General features: G+C 35.7%; 1 protein-coding gene across 4 annotated transcripts; it reads left to right on the plus strand.

The window, feature by feature from the left end:
• The first annotated feature begins 1,679 nt into the window (after nucleotides 1–1,679).
• LOC131028089 (sugar transporter ERD6-like 4) lies at nucleotides 1,680–16,175 on the plus strand. 4 transcript variants are annotated; one of them, XM_057958304.2, is made up of 18 exons: nucleotides 1,680–2,010; nucleotides 9,824–9,886; nucleotides 9,980–10,069; nucleotides 10,209–10,268; nucleotides 10,452–10,517; nucleotides 11,154–11,219; nucleotides 11,353–11,428; nucleotides 11,548–11,612; nucleotides 11,736–11,828; nucleotides 12,136–12,216; nucleotides 13,580–13,664; nucleotides 14,019–14,065; nucleotides 14,190–14,252; nucleotides 14,364–14,423; nucleotides 14,630–14,686; nucleotides 14,803–14,862; nucleotides 15,290–15,404; nucleotides 15,524–15,920. In XM_057958304.2, exons 1-18 carry the CDS (start codon nucleotides 1,801–1,803, stop codon nucleotides 15,634–15,636), a joined length of 1,470 nt encoding a protein of 489 aa, XP_057814287.2. In that variant the 5' UTR covers nucleotides 1,680–1,800; the 3' UTR covers nucleotides 15,637–15,920. The 4 variants fall into 4 exon arrangements, with proteins under 4 accessions (XP_057814287.2, XP_057814289.2, XP_057814291.2 ...); XM_057958306.2 differs by lacking the exons at nucleotides 15,290–15,404; nucleotides 15,524–15,920 and adding an exon at nucleotides 16,071–16,175; XM_057958308.2 differs by lacking the exons at nucleotides 15,290–15,404; nucleotides 15,524–15,920 and adding an exon at nucleotides 16,071–16,175 and having other exon boundaries at nucleotides 14,190–14,232.
• Nucleotides 16,176–16,775: the final 600 nt, after the last annotated feature.

A 16,775-nucleotide genomic window follows, 5' to 3' on the forward strand; every position in this document is an offset into this window, starting at 1 on the left:
ATTCTTCATTTTTAGATTCTTCTTAATTTTCCTAGAGTCCTTTATCGGGTTGGTATTGATGACATATGCCTTACCATGACATTATCTACCCATGAGTTAAAAGGGCTTTTGCTCATTTGATGACCAATGGATAAGTCTACTACGCATACAATAGATATGAATAATATTATGGAGTCCATATATTAATAAATATAAAATATAATATATAACTAAATTTTATGTAGTTAATGTTGCAAAAAAATTCTTTTTAATGACACGAGTTGCCTATATTATGAGCAAATGATACAACTTGAGATTAAAGGGATAAGCGGATGATTTGCATATGGAGATAATAAGGAGCCTGAGGAAATAATGAGCTTGGAATCACTAGAGCAGTTTTACAACAATATTATACGTTTGCAAAGATTCCTTCCACCCAATATTTGTATCATGACACCAAGATTGAGATGATAAAGCTTTCAACAATACATAAAATCCATACCTACTAGTGAATGATCCTCAATAGTACTCCTCTCCCATGTCCTTTTGAATTAGATGTTGAAGTCTATATGCTCTATAATAGCTCTTTTATTGTAGCAAGATTATCAATAAAAATAAAGCCTCTACCCTTTTTATGAATTTGTTGTACAATAATGTAGCAATACCCAATTGATCCCAATCTAAAAGTAATGCATGTTAAAATGTTGCCCTTGAGAGATAATGCCAATAATCTAAGATCCATATCGAACGTTACAACACGATGTATCGCACAAATATTTGCTACATCTTGAATGTGGTCAACAAGTGATACAATCATCTCAATAGAAAATAGGGAGTCCTTTAAGAGATGATTTGGAAATATTTCCCACATTTACAAACATATACCACTGATTTGGGTATGATCAAGTTAGATTAAGTTAATCATTTATATGCATAAACATGTTATTTACACGCTATTCATTACATTTCAGACAAATAGATCAAGATGAGTCAAAACATAAAACATATATACTTTTCACCCTTACACATAGCTTGTTACCTTATTATAACTCAACTCACAAAAATGGTAAACTTACATAACATCTTTGAATTTTGAAATTAACATTTCTACTAATTAATTGGAGATTTGAATTCACTCTAACATTTTTAATAAACCTTTAAGAGTTTTAAAATTAACATATCTATTAATTAATTGCAAAATTTTGATTCAGCATAACATTCATTTTTTATAAACCCTCAGAAATTCAAAATTAACATATCCATTAATTAATTGAAGATTTGGATTCATTATAACATTTTTAATAAAAATTCCTTCGACCAGATCATTCTCTATAAACAGCCACACTTATTTGATAAGTGGATTTTGGGAGGAAAAACATGTGAAATTAGTCTATCTGTCCCTACTTCATGGACCTACTAACTGCTCATGCAAGTCGTTTACCCAATACTCATGATTGAAAGGTATTTGGCAACCAGTTCAGTTGCATATCTCAACGAAACTAACAAATTTGAGGAATCTTGCCTAACTCCAAAATCACGAGCTGGATAGATGGAGACAAGACTTTGACTGACCGTTTTTTAATTTTAATTTAATTTTCAAAATGATAGCAACATACCATCGAAAAATGGCAATATTCCTACCTACATGAATGAAATATGTTGAAATTATTGATATGTTGTTTTGTAATTCACCTACCAAGGCTATGCACAAACTCTATGTAGAATTACAAATTTATGCAGTTCAGTTGGTTTTGTTATATATTTTGTTCATTTATTTAGATTTTTAGTAAGCTTTTCATTTGGGCTGTCATTGAGCTGAAAATGAGTTTTAATGGGGATTTGGAGACTCATGAAGATGTAAAGAGACCATTGATTAATAAACTAAATAGTTGGTATAGCAATTCCAGGATTATCATTGAGAAAGGTGGCAACAGCAGTCAAGTTCCAGGGGTTACTTCCAAAGGAAGTTCTACTAGTGCTGTACTATGTACACTTATTGTAGCTTTGGGTCCTCTGCAATTTGGGTTCGCAGTAAGTTTTATTCTCTTTGATGTAACCAGTCATTTTGAGGAGAGTGTATTCATCTGCTCTCTTTCATTTGTACAATTACTTGTTTTATTTTTCTTCTTGATGTTTTCAAGCTGTTAATTATAACAGCCACAGGGAAATGTGCACAATGAGGGTTAGAACATTTGTTTTCTGGGTTGGTTTAGAATCTTAGATGCCAAGCAGCATTTCATTTTATCCTTATGTATTGGTCAATTGTAATCCTCATGAATGCATTATCAGGCTTAAAACCCATTTCCATTGGAAATTTATCGACACAATCAAGTCAAAGGCACATGCTAGGTTTTTTTTTCATTCTGCTAAAATTTGCTTGCAACTTGAGCTCAATGTTGTCTGAGAGTGGAATATAAAGCAAATGTTAGAAGCTTAATTCCTCCCAATTTTCCTGTATAGGGGGTTTTATCCAGTGAGGCCGTTACCTTAGAAGCTAAGTAAGAGCCTACTAGGGATTTCCCTCTGGGACTCACACCAGGTAGCTCCATTAAGCTTAGAAGCTACGAACAAGGAGTTTCTGTTCTGTCAAAAAAATTCTCACTCAGCCTTGACTTGTCCATGTGTGGTATGGTATTACTTAAAGGCCACTAAGTGGACTCTTCTATTCTTCACGTTATGAGAGAGGAGTACATGAATTAGTTATTAATTGATTTAGGTACAGTGCTTTAATGGTAGTAAAGCTAGTTTCAACTTTTGCTTCTCTTCCTGACTCCTTACTAAGAGCTCAAACTAATAAAAAATCAGTCTTAATTGGATATTTTGTCATTGTTTTATTTCTTCACTTTTTCTCTCTAAAAATTTAAGATAGCTTCAAGAATCAAAATCAGTTTTTCTTCATCACCAAGTGGGGCAGTTTTAACGAAGGTATAATTTGACTTTTTAAAGCTCTCTTTCTTGCAGTGGTTGTAAATTTTACTAAACAATGTGCTGCCCATATTATTTGTCCATTCCTACATCTTTCCATTCTTTTTGTTGTTATAACTCTAGACGCTCCCTCAATAATGCCTTGTAACACTACATCTTTACCCTATAATTTGAACCTTAATTCCATCCTTTGATAATTTTGTGTAAACTATCCCAAAGAGTGTAGCCATTGCACTCCTAAAACCACATCAGTTTTCCTATACCCATCAAATAGAACTCATCTTGCATCTTGTGTCTACCAAGGGTAACCTCCAATTGTTGAATTTCCTACTGCTTGGAAAGGTAAAACCGTCTACCACTATAACATTGAATCCACTGAAATCTTCTATTTGTAAACCTCTTGTAGCAACTAATCTTTCAACGATGAAATTTTGTGTCACTTCACCATCAATTAGGACCCCTGGTACTTGGAAAGGATGATATATAGGAGCACCTGACAAGGTTGCAAGTGTGCACTTTGAACATTCAATTTCTTCTTTAGTTCAACATTTAACTACTTTGGGTTCTGATTCTTCCTGCTCATCCGACATTCCTTCTATGTAATCTACTTGACCTTTTCCCAAACAACAGTGTCCAAGTTGCCACGGCTTTCTACAAGAAAACCACAGTTTGCTTCTGCATAGCTCATTTTTGGTCACTTGATTAAAATTACTCTTGATGGTAATGCTTTTTGAGAAAAACCCTTTTGAAAAGTCTCTAGATTCAGCCCTATAAGAGGATTTTCCCGAAAGAATTTTTATTCTTGGCAACGGAATTCTCTAAATTCAAAGCTCTTTTGATATTTTCTTGAAGGGTTAAAGGATCAAATGCTTTAATTAAACTCCTAAGAGTTCAATTAGTGTGATGATAAAAAAATGGTTAATCTTCTTTCTGAAACATGGAGCACCATTACTAATAATCTTTGGAATTCTTCTACATAATTCTCCACCATCCCTTCTTGCTTTAATTGTGCCAATTCTCTAAAATGAACTTTTGGATCCTTTCTATTGGATCTCTCACTTAACCTTTTGCAGGATTCATCATTTGTGTTTATTAGCTTGTGACCTTGGGTAACCAACCCATGGTACCACCATTCATGAGCTGATCCTTCCAATGTAAGGTTGTGTTGATGTGTTTTTTATGCACATGCGAACACAGAATAAAATACCTAAAGGTACCTTATCCTCTCTTGAGCAAAGTTTCTCGATTGCTGAAGATCTCGCTGAAGGATCAGTCGAGGCAACTCCAAGGTTCTTGTTTGTAGGTTCTCTACTCGTGGATAAGCTCTCTGTGGTATGATGTGATTTTGCTGGAATCACAAGGGGACTTACACTTGACGACCTAAACGTCTGATTTGCTTTGAATATTATTGGAACACAGGATTTCACTAGCCTAGATTTTGAAAAAAAAGAAAAAGGATGAGGGCGAGGAAAGGATCTAATTCCGACACTAAGAATGTAGGAGCAATGAATAACCTTTGGTGAAATTCTAACTAAGTCTTGTTTTGACATCCCAGGACCATCTCCACAAAGTTAGTGCGATCTTCAGAAGAAAGCTTTCTGATGTTCAGATCATCGCTATAAGCATAGACACCATCAGGTTGATGCATATCAGTGAAGAAGCGACAATTGAAGTTAAGCTTAAGCTGAATGATTCCAGTTGACTACACAAGGCAAGTCTGCAATCAACAAACTGCTAGTAGTATGGATATACAAATTTCACCATCAATCAAACACATTTCTTCCACTCATCTAATAACATGAATTCAAATCTGAGAAGTATAAAGACCATGCAAATTGTTGAATTGACCCATAAATTTCACCATTTCTTCAATGAAGTTTTACAAGTCTTTTACAACAACATCTTGGCAACAATCTTTGCCTTCTCTTGCTATTCTACTCTAATTGCTATTCTATCAACTGACTATTCACTATTAGCTAACTATTCACCTACTATCAACTATTGACTAACTATTATTAGCCTTTACAAAATGAGGAGCCAGGGCTTATATAGCGCCCTTAATACAATTTGATGGCTCAGATCAACTTGAGATCAATGGCCGAGATTTTACAATGAAAACCCTAATTAGGGTTTGTTACAACAAACTCAATTTTGGCCAATGAAATAATTGCATTATTTGGACACATGTCTTCTCTGGAATATTCGACCAATGGATAGCCGGGGTAGGTACATTGAAGTTTGTGTCATCTTTGATGAGTTAGGTACATTGAATCTGGACACGTTGAGGTGGACCAACTCAACTGGAGGAGTGATGACTGGGATGCCACACCTTGTCTGACACTTGGTTGATGCTCAATTTGGTGATGCTGAGAAGCTAACTTTAGTTAACTCTTCTAAAACTGTCTGTTTCTCCAACGGACCCTTGCTCTGACCTCCTTTGTCTTTGATGTGCAGGATGGATGGTGTACCTTTCCTTCGAATGCAGGACTGGAAGAGGTCGTCCCTGATGATGCTGGACCGGAGAAGGCCGTCCTTGTTGATGCTGGATTGGAGAAGGTCGTCCTTGTTGATGCTGGACTGGAGAAGGTCGTCCTTGTCTTGGCTTGATCTTCTTTCATCTACAAAACAAATCAAAAGATGATTAAGGACACATAATAAATTCATTTCAACATAGTATTTCACACCTTAAATCATCAACAAAAGATATTAAAATGAAGTTAGTTCAAGACTCTTTCCAGGGATACGCCCTATAAGAATTTCGCCCTGGACCCTCTGGAAGGGTCAGGAGCGAATTTTGCATTCCTGGCTCATTTAGACCTCCTTTCAACGCTACCTCACAATTAGCTCCTCGCCTGGCCCCAACAAGGTGAAAAATAGCAATTTCAAAGGATTTCGCCCTAGACCCTTTGGAAGGGTCAGGAGCGATTTTCTTGATTAGGCCTCAATTACCCCATTTTTTCACTCCAAAATCCTTCGGAAGGTGAGCATATGCTTGTTTTAGTCCAACAAAGTCTAGGGATCCATCCTTTTAGCTTCTCACATGGGCAAATTAGGTGATAATGAGAATTTCACTCTGGACCCTTTGGAAGGGTCAGGAGCGAAATTCCTTCTTTAGGCTTTATCTTACACTTCCTTTACTTCAATTCACCCTACAAGGCAAGAATATCTCACCCCAGCCTCAACCATGCCATAGGTATCAACATTTTAGCTTCACTCAAGGGAAAAATGGTTGATTTGGAGAATTTCGCCCTGGCCCCTTTGGAAGGGTCAGGAGCGAAATTCTCATTTGGCTTCAAAATTTGCATTCTTGGCAACCAAAATTCACTCTAAGGCAATCCAAATGACCTCTCTCACCCTTGTCCAGGTTTGACTTTGCTCAAATTTTGGAAGAAAAGACGGTTTTTAGGATTTTCGCTCTGGACCCTTTGGAAGGGTCAGGAGCGAATTTCTTGGTTTGGGCTAATTTCCATCATTTTCAACACCAATTAACTTCAAAAGGCAAGAACATGTCTCCTCGCACCCATCCAAGCCATGAAAACCTAACGTTTGACTAGACTTGCAAGGAAAATAGGTGGTTTCAAGATTTTCGCTCTGGACCCTTTGGAAGGGTCAGGAGCGAAAATCACTTTTTGGCTCAATTCCTTCAAGTTTGATAATAATTGGCAATTTGGAGTCATTCCTAAGGCCTTCTTTAATCATGATCCACACTAGATTTGGCATGAAACTAAGGGAAAAGATAGGTTTTGCACAATTTCGCCCTAGACCCTCTAGAAGGGTCAGGAGCGAATTTCCCTTTCTAGCCCAAAATCATAATTTTTTGAGACAACAATCAATTTGAGGACAATCTCAAGGGCATCCCTCACCTTGGTCTAGGCATGGCTTGGTACAAATTTTGGAGAAAATGATGGGTTTTAGGATTTTCGCTCTGGACCCTTTGGAAGGGTCAGGAGCAAAAATCTTGTTTTAGGCTTATTCCTCCATCATATCAACTTGAATTCACCTCAAAAGGATAGAAAACACTTCTCCTCTCATGTCCAACCCAAGTTTGACTTGATTTTGCAAGGAGAAAAGGTGATTTTAAGATTTTTCACTCTGGACCCTTTGGAAGGGTCAAGAGCGAAAATCATGATTTGACCTTGATTCTTGCTTTTTTCAACTCTAATTTTCTTTGGGAGGCAAACATAGGCTACTCTCCTTTCATCTCCATCTTGGTCTTGACTTTAGCAAAGGGGAAAATGAGTGTTTTCAAGAATTTCGCTCTGGACCCTTTGGAAGGGTCAGGAGCGAAATTTCTATTCTAGGCTCAATTCACCTTCAAACTGACTTTGTCTTAGACTCGATCCTAGATCGATTTCCTTCCATATCCTTGCAAACTTGCTCGACCACTCTTTGACTTAAGCGAGATCTTGTGTCTTTGGTGAATTTTCGCTCTGGAACCTTTGGAAGGGTCAAGAGTGAAAATTGAAATTCGCTCTAGACCCTTTGGAAGGGTCAAGAGCAAATTTTGACATTTTAGCCTCTTCGTCAGGATTATTTTATGGAATATAACATTTAAGTATAAGTGCTTTCTTATACTTTAAGTTATATTCCATATATACTTCCAGGATGTTTGAGAGTGGTTTCGGACCTCCAGGAGTTATGTTGCAAAATCTAGTTTTTGGAGGATTCTTCAATTTTCCAGACTTAGCCAAATTTTAGGGCATTTGAAGATCAAGATGACATTCCAGACTTCATCACTCACCGACTTGACCTAGCTTAAGCAGAGCCTGCTATCCAACGATCCCCTCGACAGCACTCATCCTACAAAGGCTAACAGACAAAACCCTAAAAGACCTAGAAAACAAACCCTAGAAAGCAAAAAGCAAGGGTCCCCATTTGCAATGGGGCGATGTGTGATTACGTCACAACAGGTTGCAAATTTGATGGCATCTTCCTTGATCATTGGTTTCAATGATAGATATGTATCTAATTTCTACCCATACACAAGCAATACTCTTATTAGACCCATCAAATGTAGATAATGTTAACTTACCCAAAAGCTTCATTATCGATCCATTTCTTCCTCTTGTCATATTTATGTAATTTGTGAGATACATTCCTTCTTCAATTTCTCTACAGAGATTTCTATATACTACATAACAAGCAGTGATATCATTTTGTACTGAATTTTTTGCTTCTTCAGTGGCAACTTCTTCTCCCCTTTGAATGAATGTGGGAAGGGGTCTATCCACAGACCCAAACTTGTTTCTTTGTGTGTAAGTTTTCTTGCTCATTATTGTTATCATTAAAAGTTTCCTACTATCTTGATTATTGGAATTTTCTACTTTATGGAGGGCTGGTCTATAGAGGATAGGAGACAACTCTCTCCAGAGTTGTCACAGATGCTGGATCAACTAGTTGAACAAGATAAGTCTTTGTAGTTTCTCTTTGTTGGGCAGTTGGCCTTCTTTTGCTGTAATTCTTGTCTATTTTGAATAAATTTTTACCCCCTTTATTGGTAACAATGCATAATCATAAGATCAAATTTTCTATCTATTTCATTTGCATAATCACAGTTGTCATTTTCTTTAAACATTTTTACTTCTATTGTTTCAGAATCCAAAGGGACTTCGATCACTTTGTCCTTAGAATCTGATGTTTTTCTTCGTTCTTTTTGATAATATTAGCTGACTCTGTCACTTGAATTGCATATGAATGCAGGCTGGCTAGATCTAACTTTGATACCATTTGTAATGTCCCCTTCAAATTTTATCTTGTTTTCTTTAATTATAATAAACCTTAAAATGTATCTCAGAAAATATAGAACCGATCGTCTTATCTCTGCTGTTAATCTTCCTCTGATCTGCAGTGATCTCTCTTTATTTAAATTCCTTTGATATGTCTTTGAGTCTGTCTGAATCAAGGGTTTCGTCCACTAACTTGGTGATGGAAATTAAGGGATTTTCATCCTTTAATTTCAAACCTTGGGGGGTTTCAACCTCAGGTTGCTGAACTACAGTTCACGTTCCACAAGGAGTAATAATATAAAATATCTTCACAAAAATTGGTGTCTCCTTCTCCGTGATTGATCTTATATTACTTTTTCTTTAATAGACATAATTCTTCACATGCCTTCTGACTTTATTAAAACTAAACTTCACTTTAATTTCAGTTTTATTATTATTAATCTTTCCTTAAGAAATAGCAGGGATCCTTCAACTTCAGCACTGCGTGCTAAGTAAATTCTAATTATTTTAGGACTGCCAATGCCCAGCATTACCAAATAGCATTTGTTTTATTGTAACGAAGGGACATTACAACCTGCAACAAGTACAGTTAAGAATGAGAATAGCATGCGTCTTACAAGTTCCAAGTATTACTAGATATAGAATAGTAAAATATTTTTCATATAAACAATCATATGATGCTACAATATTAACAATTTAAAAGAACAAAAAATAATTCCCGTGATGAATTGTACCATATAAAGTTTGTGAACAATGGTACTTTCCAGTTATGTTTCTGGCATTGATTGAAATTATTTCCAGTAAGTCTTGGCAAACTTGTGTGTGAGAGTTGGCTCAAATCTCATAAATATCTCGTTGTTATTTATTATGTTCAACTTCTAGAATTAAATCCATCTATTAAAACCTAATCCAAAAAGAATGAATATTTAGACTATAATTTCTTGCATTGTTTATAAAGGGAATAAAAAATAAGTGTAAGAGAGAAAATCACCATGCAAACAATTTGTTTCTCACATAAAAAGTGGATCTAATCTTGTTGTGCACTTTCTCCTCTCAAACAGGACCTGGACAACTTATTTAAACATTCTAAATATCTCTCATATTTCAAAATATGAAATAGGATAATAATATTGCTGAATTGACATTTGGAAGATGAAAAACCAAGCAAATTGATATTAGTCATCTTGTTGCAGAACGGATATACATCACCTACCGAAAGCGGCATTATGAGCGATCTCAACCTAACCATTGCTGAGGTATGTTGCATTACGCTTAGAGCATTGTATGCACCTCTCTCAGCTAGAATTGAGGATATCAAGCTTACCTTTCTTGATGTTTGGCTTCTACAGTTCTCTTTATTTGGATCACTATCCAATGCCGGGGCAATGATTGGGGCTATGGTCAGTGGACTACTTGCTGATTATCTTGGAAGAAAAGGGGTATATTTTAGGATTTCATGATGCTTGAAGGAAAATATAAGTTGATATATAAAAATCAATTTGTTCCTTTCAATCTTATTTGATGTAAGATGCCCCTTTTACAAGTTCTGATCTTTTTTGGAGATTTCTCTTTACACAGGCACTGGTAGTAGCCTCAATACCCAATATTCTAGGGTGGATAGCCATTTCTTTGGCAAAGGCAAGTTGCACTATTGCAGTACTTCCATAGATGATTTCTGTGTCATATAGGCATGACCTACAAAAAAATAGTCCCAGAATTATGGCATGCATGTTTCTGAGTTAAGCATCCGAACATCTGTAACTCACATATGAAAAGTTTATATTTTATTATTTTAATTTCATTATTGCCATCTCAGTGCAGGATTCTTCAGTTTTGTATATAGGTAGGTCATTGACAGGCTTGGGAGTAGGAATCATGTCATTTACTGTAAGTTCATTGATTCATCACTACCCTTTACAATAAGTTAAAATTTTCTGTCATTATGTTTTCCCTCCATCGTGAGATTTATAACTTGTACTTTCCAGTCAATTCTTATTATTCGCATAGAGAAATATGTTTCTCAGCGTAATTTCTAATTAAAAATTCACTAAAGATGATTTCTAAGAACAAATGGAAAATTATCGCTTGCCACAACAGTATTCAGATATTTACTTAAAAAGCTTTCCTGCATGGAAAACAAAGTTCGAAGGTGATCTTCCTAGACACATTTAAAGCTGAACTCCTTGTCAAATTGTGAGATGCAAATTGAGTTATCATGGAAAACAAAGTTCGAAGGTGATCTTCCTAGACACATTTAAAGCTGAACTCCTTGTCAAATTGTGAGATGCAAATTGAGTTATCTCATCAAAAACTTCAAACAATATAAATTCCTTAATACCAGACATTTGTCTGTATTGGTCAGATATTTTACACTCCCATATTGCACTGCTTCTCTTCATTTTGATGTTAGCCAATAAAAAATTTCCATGACTAATAACAGTGAACAATCTTTGGAGTTATGAGGAAGAAAAATGGCCTAGATATTCATGTAATTGTCTACATTGTATGTTATGATATTTCCAGGTGCCTGTGTATATTGCTGATATAGCTCCTAAACACTTGCGTGGAGGTCTTGGCACAGTCAACATGGTAAGAACTTAACCCATTATCAGTATTTGCTGAGAACTCAACCTTTATACTGGCCTTAAACGTAACATATGGTCAATGATATTCATTTGCAAAGTCCAAGTTGTAATAAATTAAGAAACTACTTGTGAAACAGCTTTCCGTAACGATTGGTATATTCGTGGTATATCTATTGGGAATGTTCATTTCCTGGAGACATCTTGCAATTGCAGGTATATCTGTGGAAATTATATGAAAGAGAGGAGAAGGTATAATTTAAATCATTTTGTTAAAATTTCATGGAGTAGTTGCCAAATAATGCTCACCTTCCCAGTATTTTATGGCTATGCAGGTGCAGTTCCCTGTAGTTTATTGGTTCTTGGGCTCTTTTTAATCCCGGAAGCTCCAAGATGGCTGGTACGCTTCAATGAAGTTAGATTCTAGATTTTAATGCGGTGTTAAATTTCAATAATGAAGAGATTGAGAGTTTTCACCATCATTAAAACTCATCCTGGATAATCTGTGTTTATGGGCATACAGGCTAAGATTGGTAAAGATTTAGACTTTGAAGCTTCCTTAAAAATCCTTCGTGGGTTGGACTCTGATGTTTCAATTGAGGCAGCTGAAATTAGGGTAATTCTTTCACCTAAAATATTATCTTCCATTCATTTCCTTTACACCATATCCTTACTGTTCTATCAAAGTAAAAACAGAACAAAAAATCCATAATCTTCTTTTTGGCTTTGCATTGGGTGGTCCAAGCAGAAAGAAACATCTTGTACCAATTTTTCTTTACCAGACCACCCTTGTAAATACCTTAGCATTTAATCTCCTCAAATGAGCTATTCATTTACTAGAGCAAACCTCCAAGTGGGAATTGGCAGTTGTTTTCATGAATGAGCCTTTGCTACAATTAATCTGAAAATTTGCTGTGCTTTAGAGTGCAATGGAGCTTAACAGGAAAGAATCAAAAATCAAATTGTCCGAGTTATGCCAGCGGAGATATGCATTCCCTCTTACTGTAAGCATTCTTACATGACCCTGTGAAAACAGGAATCTGCAATACATTCACTATGTTTTGCACATCTCTAATTTTGCAGGAAATTGTATATGAAATCTTTCTATGCTTCTGGTTAAGATGTTGGTGGAGTTATTTATATGATAGTGATGATTTAAGGCTAAGGCTTTGTCAGATGTCAACAAAATGGAATGTCAGAGGGACTACACCTTTGGTTATTTCTGCCGTATTTTTGTCTAAATGTTTCGTCCAAATTAGTCTCTAACTTGTATTCTCCAAATGAAGTTTATTGCAGTTCATTATTATTCTTTTATCTTCCATCCAGTAACTTGAACACTAACTAATGTACGTATAGATGGCACCCACAAATCACTATAATCAGTATGCAACACATTTTTTTCAGAACATCTGAGCATGTGGCTCTTAATTTTGTCAATCTCCATCTCCTCTGTGTAAGTACTCAATGGGGGTTTAGTTCATGAGTTTGAAATCCCCCATCTCCCTTCTATTATCTTTTAAATTCCAGAGAAACAATTACGATTGACATCTTAAGCATTGCCTGCACCAGATTAATATGAAGATGTTCTTCTTTTATTATTAAGCCATATCCTTGTTTGATGAAAAATGTGACCCCAGTTACATAGAAAGAATCACTTCAATCCTTTCCTTTGATACATTGTCTTCAATATACCATGCTTTCCACAATGTTCTACGCACTTGATCGTAGTCCTAGAACTCTCATAGTGCATATTAGATTTCCTTTGCTCTAGCATTGATATGTACAATCACTGAAATTATCTCAAAGGAGTGGATTGTTTTGGCATGGATTTAATTCATAAGTAATAAGAATTTCTTTGGAATTACAATATTGAAATGTGTTTTGATAATGCAAGTTGTCCAGGTATCAAATATATCCTCCAACAAAGGTGTATTTTCATTATATGTCCATGTTCAAATTCCTTCACATATGTGTGTGTTTCCATTTCTTAGGCACATCATCTTCTCAACTATACCCATTGTTCCACAGACCAGCAAATCCATGATCCACCAAAGTCCTTTACTTGACAACCTTCAAGTTCTGTTCTGCTAACATGTGGTTAGATGCCTACCTTCTCATTACAAATTCTACTAGCCACCTTGCTAGTAATCTCTGCTAGAACTGCATCTTCACTAGAATTTCATTTAGCATAGTAGATTTACAAATTTATCCATGAATTACTTAATCTGATTTTCCTCTTTTATGCTTGCTTCATCTGTGTATCCTAATGGTCACCTTTTGAGATCTTAGTTGATTTAAGTGAATTAGCATTTATTGATGGAAATGTACGCTATAAGAGTCTTATTGTTTCAGAATGTTTTCTGTCAGATTGGCATTGGGCTGCTTGTATTGCAGCAGTTGACTGGAATAAGTGGCATCATGTTCTACAATGCTTCCATTTTCAAATCTGCTGGTAAGCTGTTTTAATAAAACTTAATTTTTCTACCAACCAACAGTGGTCCATAACCAACCATTTTAAAACCCATGCATTGCACATACCTCAAAGTACAAAAGATTCGGCAGACAAGAAAGAATGAAATTATGTTAACGTATACAGATGGCAAAAAGTAGGACGGGATTCAAAAGTATATAAAATTATATGAGGGAAGTACCTGGTCAAAAATTTTAGGACAAGAAGGGGCAGTCCTATATTTGTAGGAAATTTTTAAGTTGAAAATGACTCTCTTTAAGAGATGTAGAATCTACTTGGGAAATAAATGTGTAATCCAGAATGAAAATCGTAACTAATTTCTAATAAATCCAACAGGTATCTCAGATGCTGATGTTGCCTCCCTTGGACTGGCTGGAGTTCAGGTGATTGTGAAGTCCTAAGCTGGAAGTGCTTCAGCTAATTGCTTGATTAAAGATTTGGAATAAGGCCTTTATCGTTTTTAATACAGAACTAACAGCCTTGATCTTGTATAATGATGTCATATAGATTCTGATGACTGGATCCATTGCATGGCTAATGGACAAGGCTGGTAGGCGTCTTCTCCTCATGGTAAATAAATAAGATACTTATACTAATGCTCTGCTACCACATTGGAAAATCACTACACATTCAACTGAATCCTTGTAAGAGAATTACATGTCATTTCTTTCACTTTGCCAGATCTCATCTGCAGGAATGGCAGCCAGCTTTTTCCTCATAGGGGTTGCATTCTACCTAAAGGTACTCTTTTCAACTACCACAACGTTTCTTTTGTAGCAGATGCAAAACATTTGCAGGCATTAATTTGTGCATTTGCTATGGACAAACAGGAAAAAAGCAAATTCTTATTGTTAACCAACTATTTATGTATTTTGATGACCTGAAGAATGGAACTTAAGTAATTCCTCACTTTAAAGTTTGATCTCATGCTTCATGGAATCTTGCAGAATCATGTGCTGGGAGCTTCGTATCTTTCCAGTATTTTGGCTTTAATTGGTTTACTGGTAATCTTGGGAGTCAAGTTAGCTCTCTGGTTTTCCGATTTCAATGCAAATGATCACACTTCCATTATAGTCAATGCCTAGTGACCAATTTGACTGATTATTGCTCTTTGACATAGGCTTGCATTATCTCCTACTCTATTGGTATGGGGGCCATCCCATGGATTATTATGTCTGAGGTAATGTGTCTTCTCCAATTTACACTTGAGACATATTTTTGGAAAAGGCTCTGATTTTGGCATATTTTTCAATTTAGAAAATTGAGTTTTACACAGTATAATATTTGGCATTAAAGAAACAATTTGCAAATTTTGAACAAGTGGATGTGATGTAGTGGTTAAAGTGTCATGATTACCATCTCCCAAGTAATCATACTTCATGCAAACTCATTAATATAAAAGCGTGTGGGTATGCCTGGTAATGTAGAAATTGGCCTTCTATAATGCTCCGAAACTTTGATCTTATCTTAATATTAACCTTCTTGGTCCAATTTCCCTACATACTAGGCATCCCATCTATGAAAGATTCCATTTAAATTGTTCTGATTTGTGGTTTTATATATGCTCAACTATAAGGCATTCACTCTATTCTACTCTATTACTGCAGATATTTCCTATCAATGTCAAGGGCGTTGCTGGTAGTGTGGCAACAGTGGCCAATTTGTCTCTTTCCTGGGCAGTAACAATAACAATAAACTTATTATTAGAATGGAGCAAAACGGGTAACTGTTTAACCAGATTATCAATTCCAATTCGGGAACCTAGGGCAGGTTTCCTTTTTGATGTTTCTATGATCACTGTTATAGGATCACAAACTAAAAGTGAAGTTTGTTCCTTGCAGGAACATTCATGCTGTATGCCCTGTTCAGTGGTCTTACCTTAACCTTTGTAGTACTGTTTGTACCTGAAACTAAAGGAAGAACTCTGGAGGAAATTGAGGCATCACACAGATAAGTTTGGGGCGGTTAGGAACTATCAATAGTACTCTTGGATGATACATTGCTATATAAGCATCAGGTGGCTGTGGTTTGTGTATGCAATAAAATTCATTGGCCATGAAATTGAAAGATAAAGCACCATACATGGAAATATATTTTGTCCTCAAAAATTTGGGTCGGCGAGTAGCACTAAATTAGGTGACATCTTTACAGCTGCCCATATATGGAAATCCATGGCCTATTTTGATAAATAAACCTTGACAAAAGGGTTTTATAATGAACTTTTGGGGCATTTATATAGCAATGGATATTTGGTATTGAATAGTGATATATTGTGCTTTAGGCTCTTCAGTTAGCTTAAAATTATTGATTATATGGTCTGTAAGAATTGTACTCCAAATCTTCTGTGTGAAACTAATTCGAACATTTTATTGGTACTCTTTGGTGCAGTTGCGTCATGGAATTTGTACAAGGATAAAATATAAAATTTGGTGTTCACGAGCAATTCTCCGTCAGATTTAAATACTGAAAGAGACTCGAAACTTTTCAATGTGATTTCCCAAATGTTATAGGAAAAACCATGAGTTACAAATCAAACCTACCCTGAAGGTGTAATTTGACTTACAGAGAAACAATTTTATTATTAAATAAAATAGATTCCATTAAGAGCAATTCTCACTTGAGATCTGCATCATTTCATTTTGTTTCTTTATTATTTATTTGACAAATTTCAGGTTCCAATATATGGAAGAAGTTACAAATGTTAAAACGCAACAAGGCGGCAGTAGCGTGAGCTGAATCTTTGTAGAGCCCAACAAAATCTGAATTTTTGTTATATTGACGAAGAATGTTTAAAGAGGTATATGATCACAAAGAACATCAAAATAAAAAACAAGAGTTATAATGAAGTCAACACTGCCATCCCAAAAGGGCAACTGTTTACAAAATAACCATCACAGAAAATTCATAAAATGAAAATAAACAAACAGAAGTTTCATTGCGAAAGGTCGATTAGGTAGAGAACCCGGTTGCCTCAAAGTTGCTGCTTTGGACTGAATCCTGACCGTTACCATCCAAATGCTCAATGATGGCTTCAATCTAGGTCTTCAGACTCTTCATATGATTCTCTGTGAGATGCTCCACCCATTTTGGTGA

Source organism: Cryptomeria japonica, chromosome 4, assembly GCF_030272615.1.
Source record: "Cryptomeria japonica chromosome 4, Sugi_1.0, whole genome shotgun sequence".
In the NCBI taxonomy this organism is placed as follows: domain Eukaryota; kingdom Viridiplantae; phylum Streptophyta; class Pinopsida; order Cupressales; family Cupressaceae; genus Cryptomeria; species Cryptomeria japonica.